The sequence below is a fragment of the Scyliorhinus torazame genome, chromosome 11, assembly GCF_047496885.1.
Source record: "Scyliorhinus torazame isolate Kashiwa2021f chromosome 11, sScyTor2.1, whole genome shotgun sequence".
Classification (NCBI taxonomy): domain Eukaryota; kingdom Metazoa; phylum Chordata; class Chondrichthyes; order Carcharhiniformes; family Scyliorhinidae; genus Scyliorhinus; species Scyliorhinus torazame.
The window spans coordinates 2,644,547-2,667,061 of NC_092717.1; the positions used below are offsets into that span (position 1 = coordinate 2,644,547).

The window sequence follows — 22,515 nt, forward strand, 5'->3', positions numbered from 1 at the left end:
AAAAATCTTTTCCTCAAATCCCCTCGACACCTCCTGCTCCTTACCTTAAATCTATGCCCCCTGATTGCTGACCGTAAGGGGAACGTTCCTTCCTATCTACTTTATCTACACCCTCATTATTTTGTCCACCTTGATCGGGTCCCCTCTCAGCCTCGTCTTCTTGAAGGAACTGACCCCAGCAAGGAGGTATGTGGAAATTTCTGCAGACACCCAAAGTTTTAACAATTTCTTTCATAGAATATGGGCGTCGCTGGCTCAGCGAGCATTTGTTGCTCATCCCAAATTCTCCCTGAGGAAGTACTGGTCAGCTGCCTACTTGAACCGTGCAGTCCGTCTGATGTTTTTGTAACAGTTTGGTACAACTGAATAGACTGTTAAGACCATAAGACATAGGAGCGGAAGTAAGGCCATTCGGCCCATCGAGTCCACTCCACCATTCAATCATGGCTGATTGCAACTCCATTTACCCACTCCTTCTCCATAGCCCTTAATTCCTCGAGAAATCAAGAATTTATCAACTTCTGTCTTAAAGACACTCAACGTCCCGGCCTCCACCGCCCTCTGTGGCAATGAATTCCACAGACCCACCACTCTCTGGCTGAAGAAATTTCTCCTCATCTCTGTTCTAAAGTGACTCCCTTTTAGTCTAAGGCTGTGCCCCCGGGTCCTAGTCTCCCCTGCTAATGGAAACAACTTCCCTACGTCCACCCTATCTAAGCCATTTATTATCTTGTAAGTTTCTATTAGATCTCCCCTCAACCTCCTAAACTCCAATGAATATAATCCCAGGATCCTCAGACGTTCATCGTATGTTAGGCCTACCATTCCTGGGATCATCCGTGTGAATCTCCGCTGGACCCGCTCCAGTGCCAGTATGTCCTTCCTGAGGTGTGGGGCCCAAAATTGCTCACAGTATTCTAAATGGGGCCTAACTAATGCTTTATAAAGCTTCAGAAGTACATCCCTACTTTTATATTCCAAGCCTCTTGAGATAAATGACAACATTGCATTTGCTTTCTTAATTACGGACTCAACCTGCAAGTTTACCTTTAGAGAATCCTGGACTAGGACTCCCAAGTCCCTTTGCACTTCAGCATTATGAATTTTGTCACCGTTTAGAAAATAGTCCATGCCTCTATTCTTTTTTCCAAAGTGCAAAACCTCGTACTTGCCCATGTTGAATTTCATCAGCCATTTCTTGGACCATTCTCCTAAACTGTCTAAATCTTTCTGCAGCCTCCCCACCTCCTCCATACTACCTGCCCCTCCACCTATCTTTGTATCATCGGCAAACTTAGCCAGAATGCCCCCAGTCCCATCATCTAGATCGTTAATAGAACATAGAACATAGAACAATACAGCGCAGTACAGGCCCTTCGGCCCACGATGTTGCACCGAAACAAAAGCCATCTAACCTACACTATGCCATTATCATCCATATGTTTATCCAATAAACTTTTAAATGCCCTCAATGTTGGCGAGTTCACTACTGTAGCAGGTAGGACATTCCACGGCCTCACTACTCTTTGCGTAAAGAACCTACCTCTGACCTCTGTCCTATATCTATTACCCCTCAGTTTAAAGTTATGTCCCCTCGTGCCAGCCATTTCCATCCGCGGGAGAAGGCTCTCACTGTCCACCCTATCCAACCCCCTGATCATTTTGTATGCCTCTATTAAGTCTCCTCTTAACCTTCTTCTCTCCAACGAAAACAACCTCAAGTCCATCAGCCTTTCCTCATAAGATTTTCCCTCCATACCAGGCAACATCCTGGTAAATCTCTTCTGCACCCGCTCCAAAGCCTCCACGTCCTTCCTATAATGCGGTGACCAGAACTGTACGCAATACTCCAAATGCGGCCGTACCAGAGTTCTGTACAGCTGCAACATGACCTCCCGACTCCGGAACTCAATCCCTCTACCAATAAAGGCCAACACTCCATAGGCCTTCTTCACAACCCTATCAACCTGGGTGGCAACTTTCAGGGATCTATGTACATGGACACCTAGATCCCTCTGCTCATCCACACTTTCAAGAACTTTACCATTAGCCAAATATTCCGCATTCCTGTTATTCCTTCCAAAGTGAATCACCTCACACTTCTCTACATTAAACTCCATTTGCCACCTCTCAGCCCAGCTCTGCAGCTTATCTATATCCCTCTGTAACCTGCTACATCCTTCCACACTATCGACAACACCACCGACTTTAGTATCGTCTGCAAATTTACTCACCCACCCTTCCGCGTCTTCCTCTAGGTCATTGATAAAAATGACAAATAGCAACGGCCCCAGAACAGATCCCTGTGGTAGTCCACTTGTGACTGTACTCCATTCTGAACATTTCCCATCAACCACCACCCTCTGTCTTCTTTCAGCTAGCCAATTTCTGACCCACATCTCTAAATCACCCTCAATCCCCAGCCTCCGTATTTTCTGCAATAGCCTACAGTGGGGAACCTTATCAAACGCTTTGCTGAAATCCATATACACCACATCAACTGCTCTACCCTCATCTACCTGTTCAGTCACCTTCTCAAAGAACTCAATCAGGTTTGTGAGGCATGACCTACCCTTCACAAAGCCATGCTGACAATCCCTGATCATATTATTCCTATCTAGATGATTATAAATCTTGTCTCTTATAATCCTCTCCAAGACTTTACCCACTACAGACGTGAGGCTCACCGGTCTATAGTTGCCGGGGTTGTCTCTGCTCCCCTTTTTGAACAAAGGGACCACATTTGCTGTTCTCCAGTCCTCTGGCACTATTCCTGTAGCCAATGATGACATAAAAATCAAAGCCAAAGGTCCAGCAATCTCTTCCCTGGCCTCCCAGAGAATCCTAGGATAAATCCCATCAGGTCCCGGGGACTTATCTATTTTAAGCCTGTCCAGAATTGCCAACACCTCTTCCCTACGTACCTCAATGCAATCTATTCTATTAGCCTGGGGCTCAGCATTCTCCTCCACAACATTATCTTTTTCCTGAGTGAATACTGACGAAAAATATTAATTTAGTATCTCGCCTATCTCTTCAGACTCCACACACAATTTCCCATCCCTGTCCTTGACTGGTCCTACTCTTTCCCTAGTCATTCCCTTATTCCTGACATACCTATAGAAAGCTTTTGGGTTTTCCTTGATCCTTCCTGCCAAATACTTCTCATGTCCCCTCCTTGCTCGTCTTAGCTCTCTCTTTAGATCCTTCCTCGCTACCTTGTAACTATCCATCGCCCCAACTGAAACTTCACACCTCATCTTCACATAGGCCTCCTTCTTCCTCTTAACAAGAGATTCCACTTCCTTGGTAAACCACGGTTCCCTCGCTCGACGCCTTCCTCCCTGCCTGACCGGTACATACTTATCAAGAACACGCAGTAGCTGATCCTTGAACAAGCCCCACTTATCCAGTGTGCCCAACACTTGCAGCCTACTTCTCCACCTTATCCCCCCCAAGTCACGTCTAATGGCATCATAATTGCCCTTCCCCCAGCTATAACTCTTGCCCTGCGGTGTATACTTATCCCTTTCCATCATTAACGCAAACGTCACCGAATTGTGGTCACTGTCCCCAAAGTGCTCTCCTACCTCCAAATCCAACACCTGGCCTGGTTCATTACCCAAAACCAAATCCAACGTGGCCTCGCCTCTTGTTGGCCTGTCAACATATTGTTTTAGGAAACCCTCCTGCACACACTGTACAAAAAATGACCCATCTATTGTACTCGAACTATATCTTTTCCAGTCAATATTTGGAAAGTTAAAGTCTCCCATAATAACTACCCTGTTACTTTCGCTCTTATCCAGAATCATCTTCGCCATCCTTTCCTCTACATCCCTAGAACTGTTAGGAGGCCTATAGAAAACTCCCAACAGGGTGACCTCTCCTTTCCTGTTTCTAACTTCAGCCCATACTACCTCGGAAGAAGAGTCCCCATCTAGCATCCTCTCCGCCACTGTAATACTGCTCTTGACTAGCAGCGCCACACCTCCCCCTCTTTTGCCTCCTTCTCTGAGCTTACTAAAACACCTAAACTTCGGAACCTGCAACATCCATTCCTGTCCCTGCTCTAACCATGTCTCCGAAATGGCCACAACATCGAAGTCCCAGGTACCAACCCATGCTGCCAGTTCCCCTACCTTGTTTCGTATACTTAATATATAAAGAGAACAGCTGTGGCCCCAACACTGAACCCTGCGGGACACCACTCGTCACCGGTTGCCATTCCGAAAAAGAACCTTTTATCCCAACTCTCTGCCTTCTGCCTGACAGCCAATCGTCAATCCATGTTAGTACCTTGCCTCGAATACCATGGGCCCTTATTTTACTCAGCAGTCTCCAGTGAGGCACCTTATCAAAGGCCTTTTGGAAGTCAAGATAGATAACATCCATTGGCTCTCCTTGGTCTAACCTATTTGTTATCTCTTCAAAGAACTCTAACAGGTTTGTCAGGCACGACCTCCCCTTACTAAATCCATGCGGACTTGTCCTAATCCGACCCTGCACTTCCAAGAATTTAGAAATCTCATCCTTAACAATGGATTCTAGAATCTTGCCAACAACCGAGGTCAGGCTAATTGGCCTATAATTTTCCATCTTTTTCCTTGTTCCCTTCTTGAACAGGGGGGTTACAACAGCGATATTCCAATCCTCTGGGACTTTCCCTGACTCCAGTGACTTTTGAAAGATCATAACTAACGCCTCCACTATTTGTTCAGCTATCTCCTTTAGAACTCTAGGATGTAGCCCATCTGGGCCCGGAGATTTATCAATTTTTAGACCTCTTCGTTTCTCTAGCACTTTCTCCTTTGTGATGGCTACCATATTCAACTCTGCCCCCTGACTCTCCTGAATTGTTGGGATATTACTCATGTCTTCTACTGTGAAGACTGACGCAAAGTACTTATTTAGTTCCTCAGCTATTTCCTTGTCTCCCATCACTAGATTACCATTTTGGAGCGGCCCAATGTCTACTTTTGCCTCCCGTTTGTTTTTAATGTATTTAAAGAAACTTTTACTATCATTCCTAATGTTACTGGCTAGCCTACCTTCATAATTGATCCTCTCTTTCCTTATTTCTCTCTTTGGTATCCTCTGTTTGTTTTTGTAGCCTTCCCAATCTTCTGACTTCCCACTACTCTTTGCCACATTATAGGCTTTCTCTTTTGCTTTAATGCATTCCCTAACTTCCTTTGTCAGCCATGGCTGCCTCATCCCCCCTCTGATAACCTTTCTTTTCTATGGGGTTAACCTCTGTACTGTGTCCTCAATTACTCCCAGAAACTCCTGCCATTGCTGTTGCTGTTAGACTATTTCAGAGGGAATTTAAGAATAAACCACATTGCTGTGGGTCTGGAGTCACATGTAGAGGCCAGACCAGGGCTCCAGGGCGTCACAGTGGTTAGCACTGCTGCCTCACAGCTCCAGGGCGTCACAGTGGTTAGCACTGCTGCCTCACAGCTCCAGGGCGTCACAGTGGTTAGCACTGCTGCCTCACAGCGCCAGGGTGTCACAGTGGTTAGCACTGCTGCCTCACAGCACCAGGGCATCACAGTGGTTAGCACTGCTGCCTCACAGAACCAGGGTGGCACAGTGGTTAGCACTGCTGCCTCAGAGCACCAGGGCGTCACAGTGGTTAGCACTGCTGCCTCAGAGCACCAGGGTGTCACAGTGGTTAGCACTGCTGCCTCACAGCACCAGGGTGATACAGTGGTTAGCACTGCTGCCTCACAGTGCCAGGGTGTCACAGTGGTTAGCACTGCTGCCTCACAGTGCCAGGGCATCACAGTGGTTAGCACTGCTGCCTCACAGCGCCAGGGTGTCACAGTGGCTAGCACTGCTGCCTCACAGTGCCAGGGTGTTACAGTGGCTAGCACTGCTGCCACACAGCACCAGGGTGTCACAGTGGTTAGCACTACTGCCTCACAGTGCCAGGGTGTCACAGTGGTTAGCACTGCTGCCTCACAGTGCCAGGGTGTCACAGTGGTTAGCACTGCTGCCTCACAGTGCCAGGGCGTCACAGTGGTTAGCACTGCTGCCTCACAGTGCCAGGGCGTCACAGTGCTTAGCACTGCTGCCTCACAGTGCCAGGGTCCCTGGTTCAATTCCGACCTCGGGCCATTGTCCATGTTAAGTTTGCACATTCTCCCCGTGTTTGCGGGGGTTTCCTCCGGGTGCTCCGGTTTTCTCCCACAGTCCAAAGGTGTGCAGGTTAGATGGATTGGCCATGCTAAATTGCCCCTTTATGTCCAAAGATGTGCAGGTTAGGTGAGGTTATGGGGATAGGGCAGGGGCCTGGGAAGGGAAGGGAGATTTTTCAGAGAGCGAGTGCCGACTCGATGGGCCGACTGGCCTCCTTCTGCCCTATAAGGATTCTGTCTCGACAATAAGGACTCCTATGTCAGACTCATATTCATTGACTACAGCTCCGCCTTCAACTCCATAATCCCAGCCAAGCTCATATCAAAACTCCAAAACCTAGGACTTGGCTCCTCACTCTGCAACTGGATCTCGGCTTTTTTGACCCATAGACCACAATCAGTCAGGATAAACAACAACACCTCCTCCACGATAGTCCTCAATAGCGGGGCTCCGCAAGGCTGTGTACTTAGCCCCCTACTCTACTCCCTACACACACACGACTGTGGCAAAATTTGGTTCCAACTCCATCTACAAGTTTTCTGATGACACAACCGCAGTGGGTCAGATCTCGAAGATTGATTAGTCAGAGTACAGGAGGGAGATAGAGAACCTAGTGGAGTGGTGTAATGACAACAATCTCTCCCTGAACGTCAGCAAAACTAAAGAGCAGGGCCGGGATTCTCCCCTACCCGGCGGAGCGGGGGAATCTGGCGGGATGGAGTGGCGGGAGCCACTCCGGCGTCGCGCGCACTATCCCACTTGGAAACGTTTCCATTAAATCGTGCCCATTGGATCCTTGTCCCATTCATTATGTGGGTTTTCAAAAGAAAATATCTCTGAAACAGAGAGAAAAGTGTAAAAAGTGCAGTTCTCTAGTGGGAGCTCCCTTGTGCATGTCTCCCCTACGTTACGTTACCAGTGGTCCCTTTTAGTCTGCGGTTAATCTGTTTTATTTACTTCTCCCAGGAGACCACATTGTTTCGGGTAGCTTGCTGAGCGTATATATTGTGATACACAAGATACTTTTCACTGTACCTCGGTACACGTGACAATAAAAAAATCCAATCCAATCCAATCCAATATTGTAACTGTTGGAGAGGCTGAATGGATCGGAGGAGAGGCTGAATGGATCGGAGGGTCTGTCCATCATTGTTTTTCAGTTACTGCCTGGCCTCCTCTCTGTGGGAAGAGTTGATGCTTTTGCTGAACCTCACCCAACATTCAGACGTGCAGCTGATTCAGGCCAAGACACTAGCTGGCGATCAGCAGTGGAAACCTTGGTTGATGTTTTCCACTCCTCGCTAGCAGAAGTAGATCGAGCCCAGTCCATGCACTGTTGTCACCCTGACTGGGTTCAACAACATTCGCCCACGCTGGGACTGGGGCTGGCTCAGCAGCTGATAATGAATTCCCACTGAGATCTCAGGACACTCACAATGTGACATATATCATTCCGAGTAAATATGAACTGACAGCTGGAATAGAAAGAGGCTGAAACTCACCAGATTCAACCTCATTGTTTTGATCAAAAGAGTGATGCTTCTGCAGAGCGATTGACGAAAATCAGTTTCTTGTGTTTGGGTTGAAGTTTGATTTTCAAACATTACAATGTTGTACCGTTCTTTAAAAGATCTCAATTTAGTGTCCAAATCCCACATTCCCAAACCATTCAATCTGCCGGAACTGATTACTACCCAATTGATTCAGACGGCCCAGATCACTGGAATGCCTGCGAGTTAGTCGCACGGCCTGTCTTAAACGCAAAACACCAAGGCAAGGACTGGAAGAAAATTGAGGGATTTACACCTGGAAAACGTATATGTTGTGAAAATGTATATGTCAGATCAGTTACCACAAAACCAAAGAGGCTAACTTGTAATTTCTTGCCTATTTTATGAGGTCTTTAACTTTTCAGATCAAATGTCCATGTTCTTACCCAGCACCCTTCCCACACTGTACAACTGAAAATACATCCGAAACTGTGGAACTAATGTAATCAGAATGTATTATTTCCAATATCACAAAGCTGACAGTGGGATTTGAGCTGTAATTTACTTTCCATGTTCTTTAGACATTGATAAACCGCTCCTGTTCCAATCCCAGAATTTATCACATCAGCAAAACTCCCATTAAGTTACATTCTTGTTCCTCCATCCAATTATCTTTCTGTCTAATCCCATTAATCTAACTACATCCTGGGACTGTTGTCTACAATAGATTCCATCACAGCACAGTAGCAGAGCCAAGTGTTATTTTCAAAAATATCCAGAACTTTTCCTCATCCCACTCAGGATTAAACACCACAGGGTAGGAACGTCCCTGAGGAGAGCACTGTATCTCTGACTCTGAGACAGCTCTCTGTGAGTACGGTTCTCCCAGAGGGAGCTGCATTGTAAGATCGACCTCACTGGGTGACCCCTTTGGGTGAGGAAAAGAGAGAGGAAGCTGGCTGTCGAAGGCCAGGGAGCGACACAGCCAATAGATCACTGTGTTGCCAGTTTCAGAACTAAATGAGAGGCCGTGAAAATGTGGATCGTGGTCACCCAGAACTGGTGTCTCCAGGGGCAAAATACTGGTTCACAAGAATGCCTGGAAGTAAGTTACATGGTCAGTCAGCTGTGGATCTTTGCGAAGCCAGCTGTGGATCCTGGAAGAAGGGGAATAGCTGAAGGCAGTCCCTGCCAGGTTATATAATGTGGAGGCTGTGGACTGCAGTATAGGGCATTCTGTAGCTCAACTGAAGGCTTTCCAGGGATGAGCCAGCGAACAAGGTTCCTTGATCATGTGTAAAGAAGTTTGAGAATCATGTCAGCCCGAATTGGAATGATTTTCCAGGCTGAAGTACAGTACTTACAGGGTATAGGATGGGAACAATTTTTACTGTTTATTCCTTTGTGGGATGTGGGCGTTGCTGGTTGGACCAGCATTCATTGTCTATCACTAATTGCCCTTGAGAAAGTAACTATGAGCTGCCTTCTTGAACTGCTGCAGTCTATATGTTGGAGGAACACTCACTGTGTTGTTAGGAAGGTAGTTCCAGGATTTTGACCCAGCGGCAGTGAAGGAATGGTTTGTGACTTGGTGGGGAATCTGGAGAAGGTAGTGTTCCTATGTGTCTGCTGCCCTTGTCCGATCAGATGGTAGTGGTCATGTATTTTATACAGTGTTGTTGAAGGAACCTTGGTGAGTTACTGCAGTGCATCTTGTAGATGGTACACACGGCTGCTACTGTGCGCGGTGGGGGAGGGAGTGAATGTTTGTGGAAGGGGAGCAATCAAGCGGGGCTGCTTTGTCCTGGATGGTGTTGAGCTTCTTGAGTGTTGTTGGAGCTGCGCTCATCCAGGCAAGTGGAGAGTATTCCATTACACTCCTGACTTGTGCCTGGTAGATAGTGGACAGGTTTTGGGGAGTCAGGAGGTGAATTATCATTTTCAGAATCCCAGCTTTTGACCTGTTCCTGTAGCCACAGTTTTAACGTGGCTGGGTCCAGTTCAGTTTCTGGTCAATGGTAGCCCCCAGGATGTTGATTGTGGAGGATTCAGCGATGGTAATGCCATTGAATGTCGAGGGGCGGTGGTTAGATCCTCTTGTAGGAGATGGTCATTGCCTCGCACTTGTGTGGTGTGAATGTAACTTGCCATTGTCAGCCTGAGCCTGGAGATTGTCCCAGTCTGTGAATCTGTACAGTTCAGTGAAATATCTAATTGGCGTATAGAAACTTCCTCACGTGTGTTTATATTCAGTTCCAGTTACTAACTCACAGAACCGGTTCCAATGCACTGGATTGTGACTCCCAGAAAACGGACCCTTTTCAAGTTTTTCCTCAGTGTTTTCTGAAAATACAATTGCTGTCATTTGGGAGGGGATGTAGACAGTCTGGGGACATTGTAGGTTATCACTCAATCTCAGCCTTGGGTTTGAATAACTGCAGGTGTTTACAACAATCGGAGCTGCCCGCTGTTGTAGCAATCTCTGCTAATCACTGTTTCCCTGCTGTGAAATGTTGTAAACCGCCTGCTCGTTTATCATGATAAAGCTCCAGGAAAAATTATATCGCCTCTGGCTGACTGAGAATAGGGGGCAACTGACAAACAGCTCCCCGCCTGAGGGGCAGCATCTCTGGCAGCACGCTGGACTGAGTTTGCATTGAGCCCAATCTCCTGTCATGAGGCTTCAGCAAGCTTCTGACTCCAGAACAAGAGGCTAAATTGGAGGCTCACCTGAAAGAGGTCTCCAAAACTTCCAATCTCTCTGCCTGATACGGAATATTTTATACAGATGAGCATCATCTTTACATCTCGAGATGAACAAATCGTTTCTGCTTCTTCAAATGGCCATTTCTATGACGGTGGCGGAAGAGCAGAGAATGGATCAAACTAACCAGGACTGGAACTTTACCCAAATCCAGTCTCTGACTTGCTGCTTTATCACTGCTGTCTGAAAACCTGCATTTATATAGCACCTTTAATGCACCAAACCATCCGGAGGTGCTTGACAGAGACATTAAAGTTTGACACTGAGCCACATTGTGGTGTGTCACAGAATTAGCGTCGTCCCTCAGCTGTTTACAATGGGTAGAAATGATTCGGATGAAGGCGTCGTTGCTAAATTTGCTGACGACACAAAGATAGGTAAGAAAGTAAATTATGAAGAGGGCATTAAAAGGCTACAAAATATAAATCGGTGAAGGGAGTGGCAAAGATCTGATAAATGGAGTATAATGTGAGAAAATATGAAAATGAAGCTTATTATCTAACTGGCGAGAGGTTGCAGAGCTCTGCGCTGCAGAGGGATCTGGGTGTCCTAGTGCATGAATCACAAAAGGCTGGTATGCAGGTACAGCGAGTAATTAGGAAAGCTAATGGAATGTTATAGTTATTGCGAGGGGAATTGATGACAAAAATAGGGAGGCTATTCTTCAGTGAAGGGCACTGGCGAGAGAGACCACGGGCGGGATTCTCTGACCCCCGCCGGGTCGGCGAATCGCCGGTGGGCGACGTGAATCCCGCCCCGCCGTTCCGACACTGGCTGCCGAATTCTCCGGCGCTGGTTTTCGGGCGGCGGCGGGGATCACGCTGCGCCGGTCGGGGACCGTTGGCAGCGGCCGCCTCGGCAATTCTCCGGGCCCCGATGGGCCTAGCGGCTGCCTGTTTTCGGCCAGTCCCGCCGGCGTGAAATGGACATGGTCCATCCTGGCGGGACCCGGCTTGGAGGGCGGCTAGCGGAGTCCTCGGGCGGGGGCTAGGGAACCAAGCTTGTGGTGATGTCGCAAAAAAATGGTTTCAAGGTTTCCAATACTTTCCAAGGAAATTTCTGCTCATCCACCTCATGGGCAGCACGGTAGCACAGGGGTTAGCACTGTGGCTTCACAGCACCAGGGTCCCAGGTTCGATTCCCCGCTGGGTCACTGTCTGTGCGGAGTCTGCACGTTCTCCCCGTGTCTGCGTGGGTTTCCTCCAGGTGCTCCGGTTTCCTCCCACAGTCCAAAGATGTGCAGGTTAGGTGGATTGGCCATGCTAAATTGCCCTTAGTGTCCAAAAAAGGTTGGAGGGGTTATTGGGTTACGGGGATAGGGTGGAAGTGAGGACTTAAGTGGGTTGGTGCAGTCTCGATGGGCTGAATGGCCTCCTTCTGCACTGTATGTTCTATGTTCACTGCTGTACTTCAGAGAAGCAGTGTGATAATTTAGTAAAAGTGGAAGAATCAAAACAGAGCTGGGGTCGCCAGTACACTAATGCTGTGCTTTCTGATGATGTGGAGATGGCGGCGTTGGACTGGGGTGAGCACAGTAAGAAGTCTTACAACAGGTTAAAGTCCAACAGAAACGAGCCTGTGCTTTCTGATGGCATTGCTGAGGAGCATCATGTAGATGAGGGCCAGATTCTCCGATTGGGAGTCGAGGGGAGCTGACGTCGGGACAGAATCAGTAATGTTTTACGGCCACAGACATGATCCAACTATGTGTTACCTGGATCACCTGGCGACGAGGCGGGTCCTTATGGTGTCCCCTTCCCCCCGGCCACAACCCCAGAACGCATCCAGCAAGGAGGCGGCAAAAGACAGTGACGTGAGCCCCCAAACTCCAGCCTGCGTCACCCCGAAGCAAGTCCGGGAATGCCACTGACCTCTCGTGATAGCTGTCTCCAACATCCACCACCGTCCCAGAGACACTCGCCTCGGTTGGACATGTTCGTGAAGAGGCCCCTGGGACACTATCTGACGTGCACCATACAAGTGCGGCGATAGGTGGGGTGGATGTTGGGGAGAGCTGGGACGGGAGGTCAATGGCGTTCCCGGACTTGCTCCGGGGTGTTGCAGGTTGGGTTTGGGGGCTTGCCGCCTCCTCGCTGGATGGACGGTCAGAGGGCAGCTCAGTCCCAGGGTCTGGAATCCGTCTAAAAGGGTCTCAGTCCCGTCGATGCTGGAGATGCAGAAACAGAGCGACGGACTACGTGAGGGGTTGTCAGCACCCAAAGGTGCAGTTGTAGGAGCCCAAACGCTTGCAGGGACATAAGGCAATGCCGGCCTTGTGAGCCACCCAGGCCAATACCGCACGGGTGGCAACCATGGTGGAGGCCTTGGGGGTGACGGTCTCGGCCATGGGGAAAGATGTTCAAGGCCCGGGCGACACAATGGTGCTGTGGTTAGCACTGCTGCCTCACCGTGCTGAGGACCCGGGTTCGATCCCGGCTCTGGGTCACTGTCCGTGTGGAGTTTGCACATTCTCCCCGTGTTTGCGTGGGCCTCACCTCCACAACCCAGAGATGTGCAGGGTAGGTGGATTGTCCACGCTAAATTGGCCCTTAATTGGAAAAAAAGAATTGGGTACACTAAATTTATTGAAAAAAAGATGTCCAGGGCCTGGGGAACTCTGTACGGATGGTGGCTGAGGCACAGGACAGGGCAGCTGTGTCACAGGCAGCTACGTACCAGGGCCACCTGGTCATTACAGAGGCGCTCCAGAACTTGGCCCAGTCACAATGGTTGGCGCAAGGATCGGCCGGCGTGGGTCGCGAAGGTCGGCCGGCGTGGGTCGCGAAGGTCGGCCGGCGTGGGTCGCGAAGGTCGGCCGGCGTGGGTCGCGAATGTCGGCTTGCGTGGGTCGCGAAGGTCGGCCGGCGTGGGTTACGAGAATCGGACGGCGTGGGTCGCGAAGATCGGCTGGCGTGGGTCACAAAGATTAGCCGGCGTGGGTCGCGAAGGTCGGCCGGCGTGGGTCGCGAAGGTCGGCCGGAGTGGGTTACGAGAATCGGCCGGCGTGGGTCGCGAAGATCGGCTGGCGTGGGTCACAAAGATTAGCCGGCGTGGGTCGCGAAGGTCGGCCGGCGTGGGTCGCGAAGGTCGGCCGGCGTGGGTCGCGAAGATCGGCCGGCGTGGGTCGCGAAGGTCGGCCGGCGTGGGTCCCGAAGGTCGGCCGGCGTGGGTCGCGAAGATCGGCCGGCGTGGGTCGCGAAGGTCGGCCGGCGTGGGTCGCGAAGGTCGGCCGGCGTGGGTCGCGAAGGTCGGCCGGCGTGGGTCGCGAAGGTCGGCCGGCGTGGGTCGCGAAGGTCGGCCGGCGTGGGTCGCGAAGATCGGCCGGCGTGGGTCGCGAAGGTCGGCCGGCGTGGGTCGCGAAGGTCGGCCGGCGTGGGTCCCGAAGGTCGGCCGGCGTGGGTCGCGAAGGTCGGCTTGCGGGGTCGCGAAGGTCTGCCGGCGTGGGTCGCGAAGGTCGGCCGGCGTGGGTCGCGAAGGTCGGCCGGCGTGCTCCCGAAGGTCGGCCGGCGTGGGTCGCGAAGGTCGGCCATCGTGGGTCGCGAAGGTCGGCCGGCATGGGTCGCGAAGGTCGGCCGGCGTGGGTCGCGAAGGTCGGCTGGCGTGGGTCGCGAAGGTCGGCCGGCGTGGGTCGCGAAGGTCGGCCGGCGTGGGTCGCGAAGGTCGGCCGGCGTGGGTCGCGAAGGTCGGCCGGCGTGGGTCGCGAAGGTCGGCCGGCGTGGGTCGCGAAGGTCGGCCGGCGTGGGTCGCGAAGGTCGGCCGGCGTGGGTCGTGAAGGTCGGCCGGCGTGGGTCGCGAAGGTCGGCCGGCGTGGGTCGCGAAGATCGGCCGGCGTGGGTCGCGAAGGTCGGCCGGCGTGGGTCGCGAAGATCGGCCGGCGTGGGTCGCGAAGGTCGGCGGGCGTGGGTCGCGAAGGTCGGCCGGCGTGGGTCGCGAAGGTCGGCCGGCGTGGGTCGCGAAGGTCGGCCGGCGTGGGTCGCGAAGGTCGGCCGGCGTGGGTCGCGAAGGTCGGCCGGCGTGGGTCGCGAAGGTCGGCCGGCGTGGGTCGCGAAGGTCGGCCGACGTGGGTCGCGAAGGTCGGCCGGCGTGGGTCGCGAAGGTCGGCCGGCGTGGGTCGCGAAGGTCGGCCGCCGTGGGTCGCGAAGGTCGGCCGGCGTGGGTCACGAAGGTCGGCCGGCGTGGGTCGCGAATGTCGGCTTGCGTGGGTCACAAAGATTAGCCGGCGTGGGTCGCGAAGGTCGGCCGGCGTGGGTCGCGAAGGTCGGCTGGCGTGGGTCGCGAAGGTCGGCCGGCGTGGGTCGCGAAGGTCGGCTGGCGTGGGTCACAAAGATTAGCCGGCGTGGGTCGCGAAGGTCGGCCGGCGTGGGTCGCGAAGGTCGGCCGGCGTGGGTCGCGAAGGTCGGCTGGCGTGGGTCACGAAGGTCGGCTGGCGTGGGTCGCGAAGGTCGGCTGGCGTGGGTCGCGAAGGATGGCTGGTTGGTAAAGATGGGTCCTGGGCAAAAAAGTTGGAAAACACTGAGCTAGACGTAGCGCTATGGCCTGTAAAGCCAGAACGTTAGACACCAGTTAAGTTGGCATGGGTGTAACACACGGCATAGCGTTAGGGGCTGGGGCACAAACTTTTTCACAGTGACTTCACTGCAGTGTTAATGTAAGACGACTTGTGACAATAAAGATTATTATAATTAAATTAGATACCTGTTCACAAACGTTTCAACCTGCCTCGGTACTCTGTCAAAAAGGTGTTTGGGATGGGCTGCACTGGGCTGGCAGCAGAGGGGGTAATAATCCTGAACACTCTCGGAGGGGGTAATAATCCTGGACACTCTTGGAGGGGGTAATAATCCTGGACACTCGGAGGGGGTAATAATCCTGGACACTCTCGGAGGGGGTAATAATCCTGGACACTCAGAGGGGGTAATAATCCTGACCACTCTCGGAGGGGGTAATAATCCTGAACACTCTCAGAGGGGGTAATAATCCTGAACACTCTCAGAGGGGGTAATAATCCTGACCACTCTCGGAGGGGGTAATAACCCTGAACTCAAGAGGAGGAAGTAATAATCCTGAACTCTATTGGAGGGGGTAATAATCCTGGACACTCTCGGAGGGGGTAATAATCCTGGACACTCTCGGAGGGGGTAATAATCCTGGACACTCTCGGAGGGGGTAATAATCCTGGACACTCGGAGGGGGTAATAATCCTGGACACTCTCGGAGGGGGTAATAATCCTGGACACTCGGAGGGGGTAATAATCCTGACCACTCTCGGAGGGGGTAATAATCCTGACCACTCTCGGAGGGGGTAATAATCCTGAACACTCTCAGAGGGGGTAATAATCCTGAACAATCTCGGAGGGGGTAATAATCCTGAACAATCTCGGAGGGGGTAATAATCCTGACCACTCTCGGAGGGGGTAATAACCCTGAACTCAAGAGGAGGGAGTAATAATCCTGAACTCTATTGGAGGGGGTAATAATCCTGAACACTACAAGAAGAGGTAATAATCCTGAACACTCTCAGAGGGGGTAATAATCCTGAACTCTATTGGAAGGGGTAATAATCCGGAACACTCTCGGAGGGGGGTAATAACCCTGAACTCAAGAGGAGGAAGTAATAATCCTGAACTCTATAGGAGAGAGTAATAATCCTGAACACTCTCAGAGGGGGTAATAATCCTGAACTCTCTCAGAGGCGTAATAATCCTGAGCTCTACAGGAGGGAGTAATAATCCTGAATTCTATAGGAAGGAGTAATAATCCTGAACTCTATAGGAGGTGGTAATAATCCTGAACTCTGTAGGACGTGGTAATAATCCTGAACTGTCTCAGAGGGCTAATAATCCTGTACTCTATAGGAGGGGGTAATAATCTTGAACTCTATAGGAGGTGGTAATAATCCTGTACTCTATAGTAGAGTGTAATAATCCTGAACTCTATAGGAAGGATAATAATCCTGTACTTTATAGGAGGAAGTAATAATCCTGAACTCTATAGGAGGGGGTAATAATCTTGAACTCTATAGGAAAGAGTAATAATCCTGAACTCTCTCGGAGGGGGTAATAATCCTGAACTCTATAGGAAAGAGTAATAATCCTGAACTCTCTCGGAGGGGGTAATAATCCTGAACTCTATAGGAGGTGGCAATAATCCTGAACTCTATAGGAGGTGGTAATAATCCTGAACTCTCTAGGAGGGGGTAATAATCCTGAACTCTCTCGCAGGGGGTAATAATCCTGAACTCTATAGGAGGTGGTAATAATCCTGAACTCTCTCAGAAGGGGTAATAATCCTGATCTCCCTCGGAGGTGGTAATAATCCTGAACTCTATAGGAGGGGGTAATAATCCTGAACTCTATAGGAGGTGGTAATAATCCTGAACTCTCTCAGAAGGGGTAATAATCCTGATCTCCCTCGGAGGTGGTAATAATCCTGAACTCTATAGGAGGGGGTAATAATCCTGAACTCTATAGGAGGGGGTAATAATCCTGAACTCTCTCGCAGGGGGTAATAATCCTGAACTCTCTCGGAGGTGGTAATAATCCTGAACTCTATAGGAGGTGGTAATAACCCTGAACTCTAAAGGAGGTGGTAATAATCCTGAACTCTCTCAGAAGGGGTAATAATCCTGAACTCTCTCAGAGTGGGTAATAATCCTGAACTCTATAGGAGGTGGTAATAATCCTGAACTCTCTCAGAAGGGGTAATAATCCTGATCTCCCTCGGAGGGGGTAATAATCCTGAACTCTATAGGAGGTGGTAATAATCCTGAACTCTCTCAGAAGGGGTAATAATCCTGATCTCCCTCGGAGGGGGTAATAATCCTGAACTCTATAGGAGGTGGTAATAATCCTGAACTCTCTCAGAGTGGGTAATAATCCTGAACTCTATAGGAGGTGGTAATAATCCTGAACTCTATAGGAGGTGGTAATAATCCTGAACTCTATAGGAGGTGGTAATAATCCTGAACTCTATAGGAGGTGGTAATAATCCTGAACTCTATAGGAGGTGGTAATAATCCTGAACTCTATAGGAGGTGGTAATAACCCTGAACTCTATAGGTGGAGCAACATTGGGATGTTTTACTAATTAAGGGCCACATTGTAGCTGTTTAAAGGTTTCTTGGTGGTGATTTATTTTACATTGATTTCAACAGTAAGATCCATCACCTTTCCCAGCCGGTTAATTTGTTGTGCTCACTTTGAATACTGTTGCGTGTCCCCTTTTCCAACACTTACCCAGAGAATTGGGTGCTCTCTGCAAATGTTTATTGTTATTGCAAAATGTATATTCCTCCAGATTCAGCGAACAGCAAGGCACCTGAGCAGGCACACTGAAAGGATCATTCCGCAGAACCGTGTGTCTTAGTTAAGCTTCTACTGCCTGTACCATGATGCCTAATTTCCTCTTCATTCCACAGTATTCTTTAAATTAAATACTACCATATGGAACTAGCATGTCTAAAATTGAAGTCTGTCATCTTAATTTGAAATTCCCTTGCGATTGAGAACAATCTTAACAAATAAAATAAAAATTGGATTGGATTGGACTGGATTGGATTGGATTTGTTTATTGTCACGTGTACCGAGGTACAGTGAAAAGTATTTTTCTGCGAGCAGCTCAACAGATCATTAAGTATATGAGAAGAAAAGGGAATAAAAGAAAATACATAATAGGGCAACACAACATATACAATGTAACTACATAAGCACTGGCATCGGATGAAGCATACAGGGTGTAGTGTTAATGAGGTCAGTCCATAAGACTGACCTTTAGTCTTATGGACTAAAGGTCATTTAGGAGTCTGGTGACAGTGGGGAAGAAGCTGTTTTTGAGTCTGTTCGTGCGTGTTCTCAGACTTCTGTATCTCCTGCCCAATGGAAGAATTTGGAAGAGTGAGTAAGCCAGGTGGGAGTGATCTTTGACTATGCTGCCCGCTTTTCCCAGGCAGCGGGAGGTGTAAATGGAGTCAATGGATGGGAGGCAGGTTTGTGTGATGGACTGGGCGGTGTTCACGACTCTCTGAAGTTTCTTGCGGTCCTGGGCCGAGCAGTTGCCATACCAGGCTGTGATGCAGCCCGATAGGATGCTTTCTATGGTGCATCTGTAAAAGTTGGCAAGGGTTAATGTGGACATGCCGAGTTTCCTTAGTTTCCTGAGCAAGTATAGGCGCTGTTGTGCTTTCTTGGAAAATTAAACAAGTTTAACTAAAAATCAGACTATTTAAACCTGATGTATTTAAGTTTGTTTGATTCCCTGTCACTTAAATTCATGTTTTTCAAGATTGTTCCCAGGATGGTGCAGAGGAAAACCCTGTGATTCCCGAAGATGGATAGAAGTGGACCAGCAGCTGGGCTCTGCTTTTCCACAGCCAGTGATGTGCAGACTCCAGAAGCTGCTGTGGGGCCAAATCAGTCTGTGCGTGTATGATCTTCACAATAGCAACTCTGTAATGTCCCTTAGCTTGGACCGTCAGCCAAAATGCAGCTTGTTTAAGAGCTGCATGGATTGTGAGAACTTCCTGTGAGTAGTATTTCATGTTCCTATTTTCAAAGTGTTTCTGCTGGCCAAAGGTTTCATTACGCTGACTGAACGCAAGCGGAGTAGACATTGATCCTTTTCAGTACACGCACAGAAATTATTGCGTTTATAGTCAAATATATTTTGCTGGGAAGAGCGTTTGTCATTTCCACATACCCGGCACTCAGCTTTAGTGTTCCTATTTCCCTTACATTGTGCACAGCATCATTACTATATTCTTGTCAATATTATACTTTATTTGTTATATGAACTAATGAGCGGTAGATTTACTAGCTGTTAATTAATATTAACTGGATTCTCAGGCATTTTTAGAAACTGCAAACCCATGCGACAAATTTCAATTTGTTCCTGTTTTCAGATACGTATAGCGAGTAAATGAAGGAAGACACCGTTTTCTATCTATCTTCCTAAATGTAAAGTTGCTTGTTAAATAAATTAAAAGGTTTATCATGAATCCTGGTGTTAAATCACTTGTCCTTGGCATTCTTCCATCTATGTCTGATGATGAATAAGCAGCGAATCTGTTGGGGATTGGCTGGATTCGGGTCACTTTTTCTGATGATTGAAGAGTCCAATCCGTGAGAAGCAGGTTCTGCCACAAATGGCTTTTGAAGAGTGGCTCTGGGTTCTTTGCGGTGTCACCGTCTGTTGCCAAACCCTCTGGCCACTGATCATCACGGTGGCACACATCAGCCCTGGGCTCATGTCACCATTTACCTGAACCAGGTGGCCATCAGGCTCCGGCTCCCTCACCAGAATATCCTTATGTATGCAATCCAAATCACTCATCACTGGGGACTCATTTGCAAATATCAGCACATCTCAATTCTTTATTATTTCCCAGTGCACACATTTTCCATACTGCTTCACCAATCAATGCTGTACTTTAGACCAACCACTTTGCTAAATCCATGACCTCATTGATTTTGGTGGGTTAGGCTGAGCTGATCCTGCATGTGCAGGCAACAAGGAGTAGATCTTAAACCTTGTATAATGGTGTAAAATGTATGAGAGCAAGTTGGCTGCTTATTCTACATCTCCCCTCATTGTTATTCACATTGAAGTTTTTTTCTTTTTTCATTAGTGTTGTAGTGTGTTATTATATTGCATATAGCACAGTGGTTAGCACAGTTGCTTCACAGCTCCAGGGTCCCAGGTTCGATTCCCAGCTTGGGTCACTGTCTGTGCGGAGTCTGCACATCCTCCCCGTGTCTGCGTGGGTTTCCTCCGGGTGCTCCCATTTCCTCCCACAGTCCAAAGCCGTGCAGGTTAGGTGGATTGGCCATGATAAATTGCCCATAGTGTCCAAAAATGGTTCGGTGGGGTTACGGGGATAGGGTGGAGGTGTGGGGATAGGATGGAGGTATGGGCTTGGGTAGCGTGGTCTTTCCAAGGGCCGGTGCAGACGTGATGGGCTGAATGGCCTCCTGTGCTGTGAATTCTACGATTCTTATTTAAATCCATTGCTGATGTCATCAGTAAATGCTGTGATATTATTCGTCGTTGTTACCTGTATATATTCTGTTACTGTTATTCCAATGTTTAACTTACTGCTCCCGTTTTTGTGTCATTGCTGGATTTAAACTTTGTTATTTTTATATATAAAAGATTAACTTTATTGACAACGCATTTCAACTACCTGTTTGTGGTCAAGTTAGCACAATTGGGTATTCGTCGATAACAAAACTCCATCTTGTTCGAAACTCATATAATCTTTAACTGTAATCTTATCTACATTACTGAGCCAAGTTCTGGTGTACAATATTCTAACCTGTACTTTCTTGGCAATATCACCAGGTGCTTAAATAACAAACCAGAATAAATGTCAACGGCTATTTCGAAGTCTTTGATCTGCCCGAGGGACTGCTGGGAACCCCAGGCCTGTCTTTCAGGTTCCATCTTACCTCTGGGTACAGGACCGAGTGCAGCATTTCACCACAAAATCGAGGCTGCCATCTCTGAGGGAGTGCTGCACTGTCAGAGGGTCAGTACTGAGGGAGTGCTGCACTGTCAGAGGGTCAGTACTGAGGGAGTGCTGCACTGTCAGAGGGTCAGTACTGAGTGAGTGCCGCACTGTCAGAGGGTCAGTACTGAGGGAATGCCTCACTGTCAGAGGATCAGCACTGAGGGAGTGCCGCACTGTCAGAGGGTCAGTACTGAGGGAGTGCCGCACTGTCAGAGGGTCAGTACTGAGGGAGTGCCGCACTGTCAGAGGGTCAGTACTGAGTGAGTGCCGCACTGTCAGAGGGTCAGTACTGAGGGAGTGCCGCACTGTCAGAGGGTCAGTACTGAGGGAGAGCCGCACTGTCAGAGGGTCAGTACTGAGGGAGTGCCGCACTGTCAGAGGGTCAGTACTGAGGGAGTGCCGCACTGTCAGAGGGTCAGCACTGAGGGAGTGGCACACTGTCAGAGGGTCAGTACTGAGGGAGTGCTGCACTGTCAGAGGGTCAGTACTGAGGGAGTGCCGCACTGTCAGAGGGTCAGTACTGAGGGAGTGCTGCACTGTCAGAGGGTCAGTACTGAGGGAGTGCCGCACTGTCAGAGGGTCAGTACTGAGGGAGTGCTGCACTGTCAGAGGGTCAGTACTGAGGGAGTGCCGCACTGTCAGAGGGTCAGTACTGAGGGAGTGCCGCACTGTCAGAGGGTCAGTACTGAGGGAGTGCCGCACTGTCAGAGGGTCAGCACTGAGGGAGTGGCACACTGTCAGAGGGTCAGTACTGAGGGAGTGCTGCACTGTCAGAGGGTCAGTACTGAGGGAGTGCCGCACTGTCAGAGGGTCAGTACTGAGGGAGTGCTGCACTGTCAGAGGGTCAGTACTGAGGGAGTGCCGCACTGTCAGAGGGTCAGTACTGAGGGAGTGCTGCACTGTCAGAGGGTCAGTACTGAGGGAGTGCTGCACTGTCAGAGGGTCAGTACTGAGGGAGTGCCGCACTGTCAGAGGGTCAGTACTGAGGGAGTGCTGCACTGTCAGAGGGTCAGTACTGAGGGAGTGCCGCACTGTCAGAGGGTCAGTACTGAGGGAGTGCCGCACTGTCAGAGGGTCAGTACTGAGGGAGTGCCGCACTGTCAGAGGGTCAGTACTGAGGGAGTGCCGCACTGTCAGAGGGTCAGTACTGAGGGAGTGCCGCACTGTCAGAGGGTCAGTACTGAGGGAGTGCCGCACTGTCAGAGGGTCAGTACTGAGTGAGTGCTGCACTGTCAGAGGGTCAGTACTGAGGGAGTGCTGCACTGTCAGAGGGTCAGTACTGAGGGAGTGCTGCACTGTCAGAGGGTCAGTACTGAGGGAGTGCTGCACTGTCAGAGGGTCAGTACTGAGGGAGTGCTGCACTGTCAGAGGGTCAGTACTGAGGGAGTGCCGCATTGTCATAGGGTCAGTACTGAGGGAGTGCTGCACTGTCAGAGGGTCAGTACTGAGGGAGTGCTGCACTGTCAGAGGGTCAGTACTGAGGGAGTGCCGCACTGTCAGAGGGTCAGTACTGAGGGAGTGCCGCACTGTCAGAGGGTCAGTACTGAGGGAGTGCTGCACTGTCAGAGGGTCTGTACTGAGGGAGTGCTGCACTGTCAGAGGGTCAGTACTGA

At 49.9% G+C, this 22,515-nt stretch overlaps 1 protein-coding gene across 2 annotated transcripts in view; it reads left to right on the plus strand.

Annotated features, from left to right (window-relative positions):
• Nucleotides 1-19,390, plus strand: part of bbs9 (Bardet-Biedl syndrome 9) — a 597,963-nt gene extending 578,573 nt beyond the window's left edge. For both annotated transcript variants that reach the window (XM_072466853.1, XM_072466854.1), the window contains one exon: nucleotides 18,679-19,390. In XM_072466853.1, coding sequence (XP_072322954.1) covers nucleotides 18,679-18,731 — 53 coding nt within the window. In that variant the 3' untranslated portion in view covers nucleotides 18,732-19,390. The remainder of the gene's footprint in view (nucleotides 1-18,678) is intronic.
• Nucleotides 19,391-22,515: the final 3,125 nt, after the last annotated feature.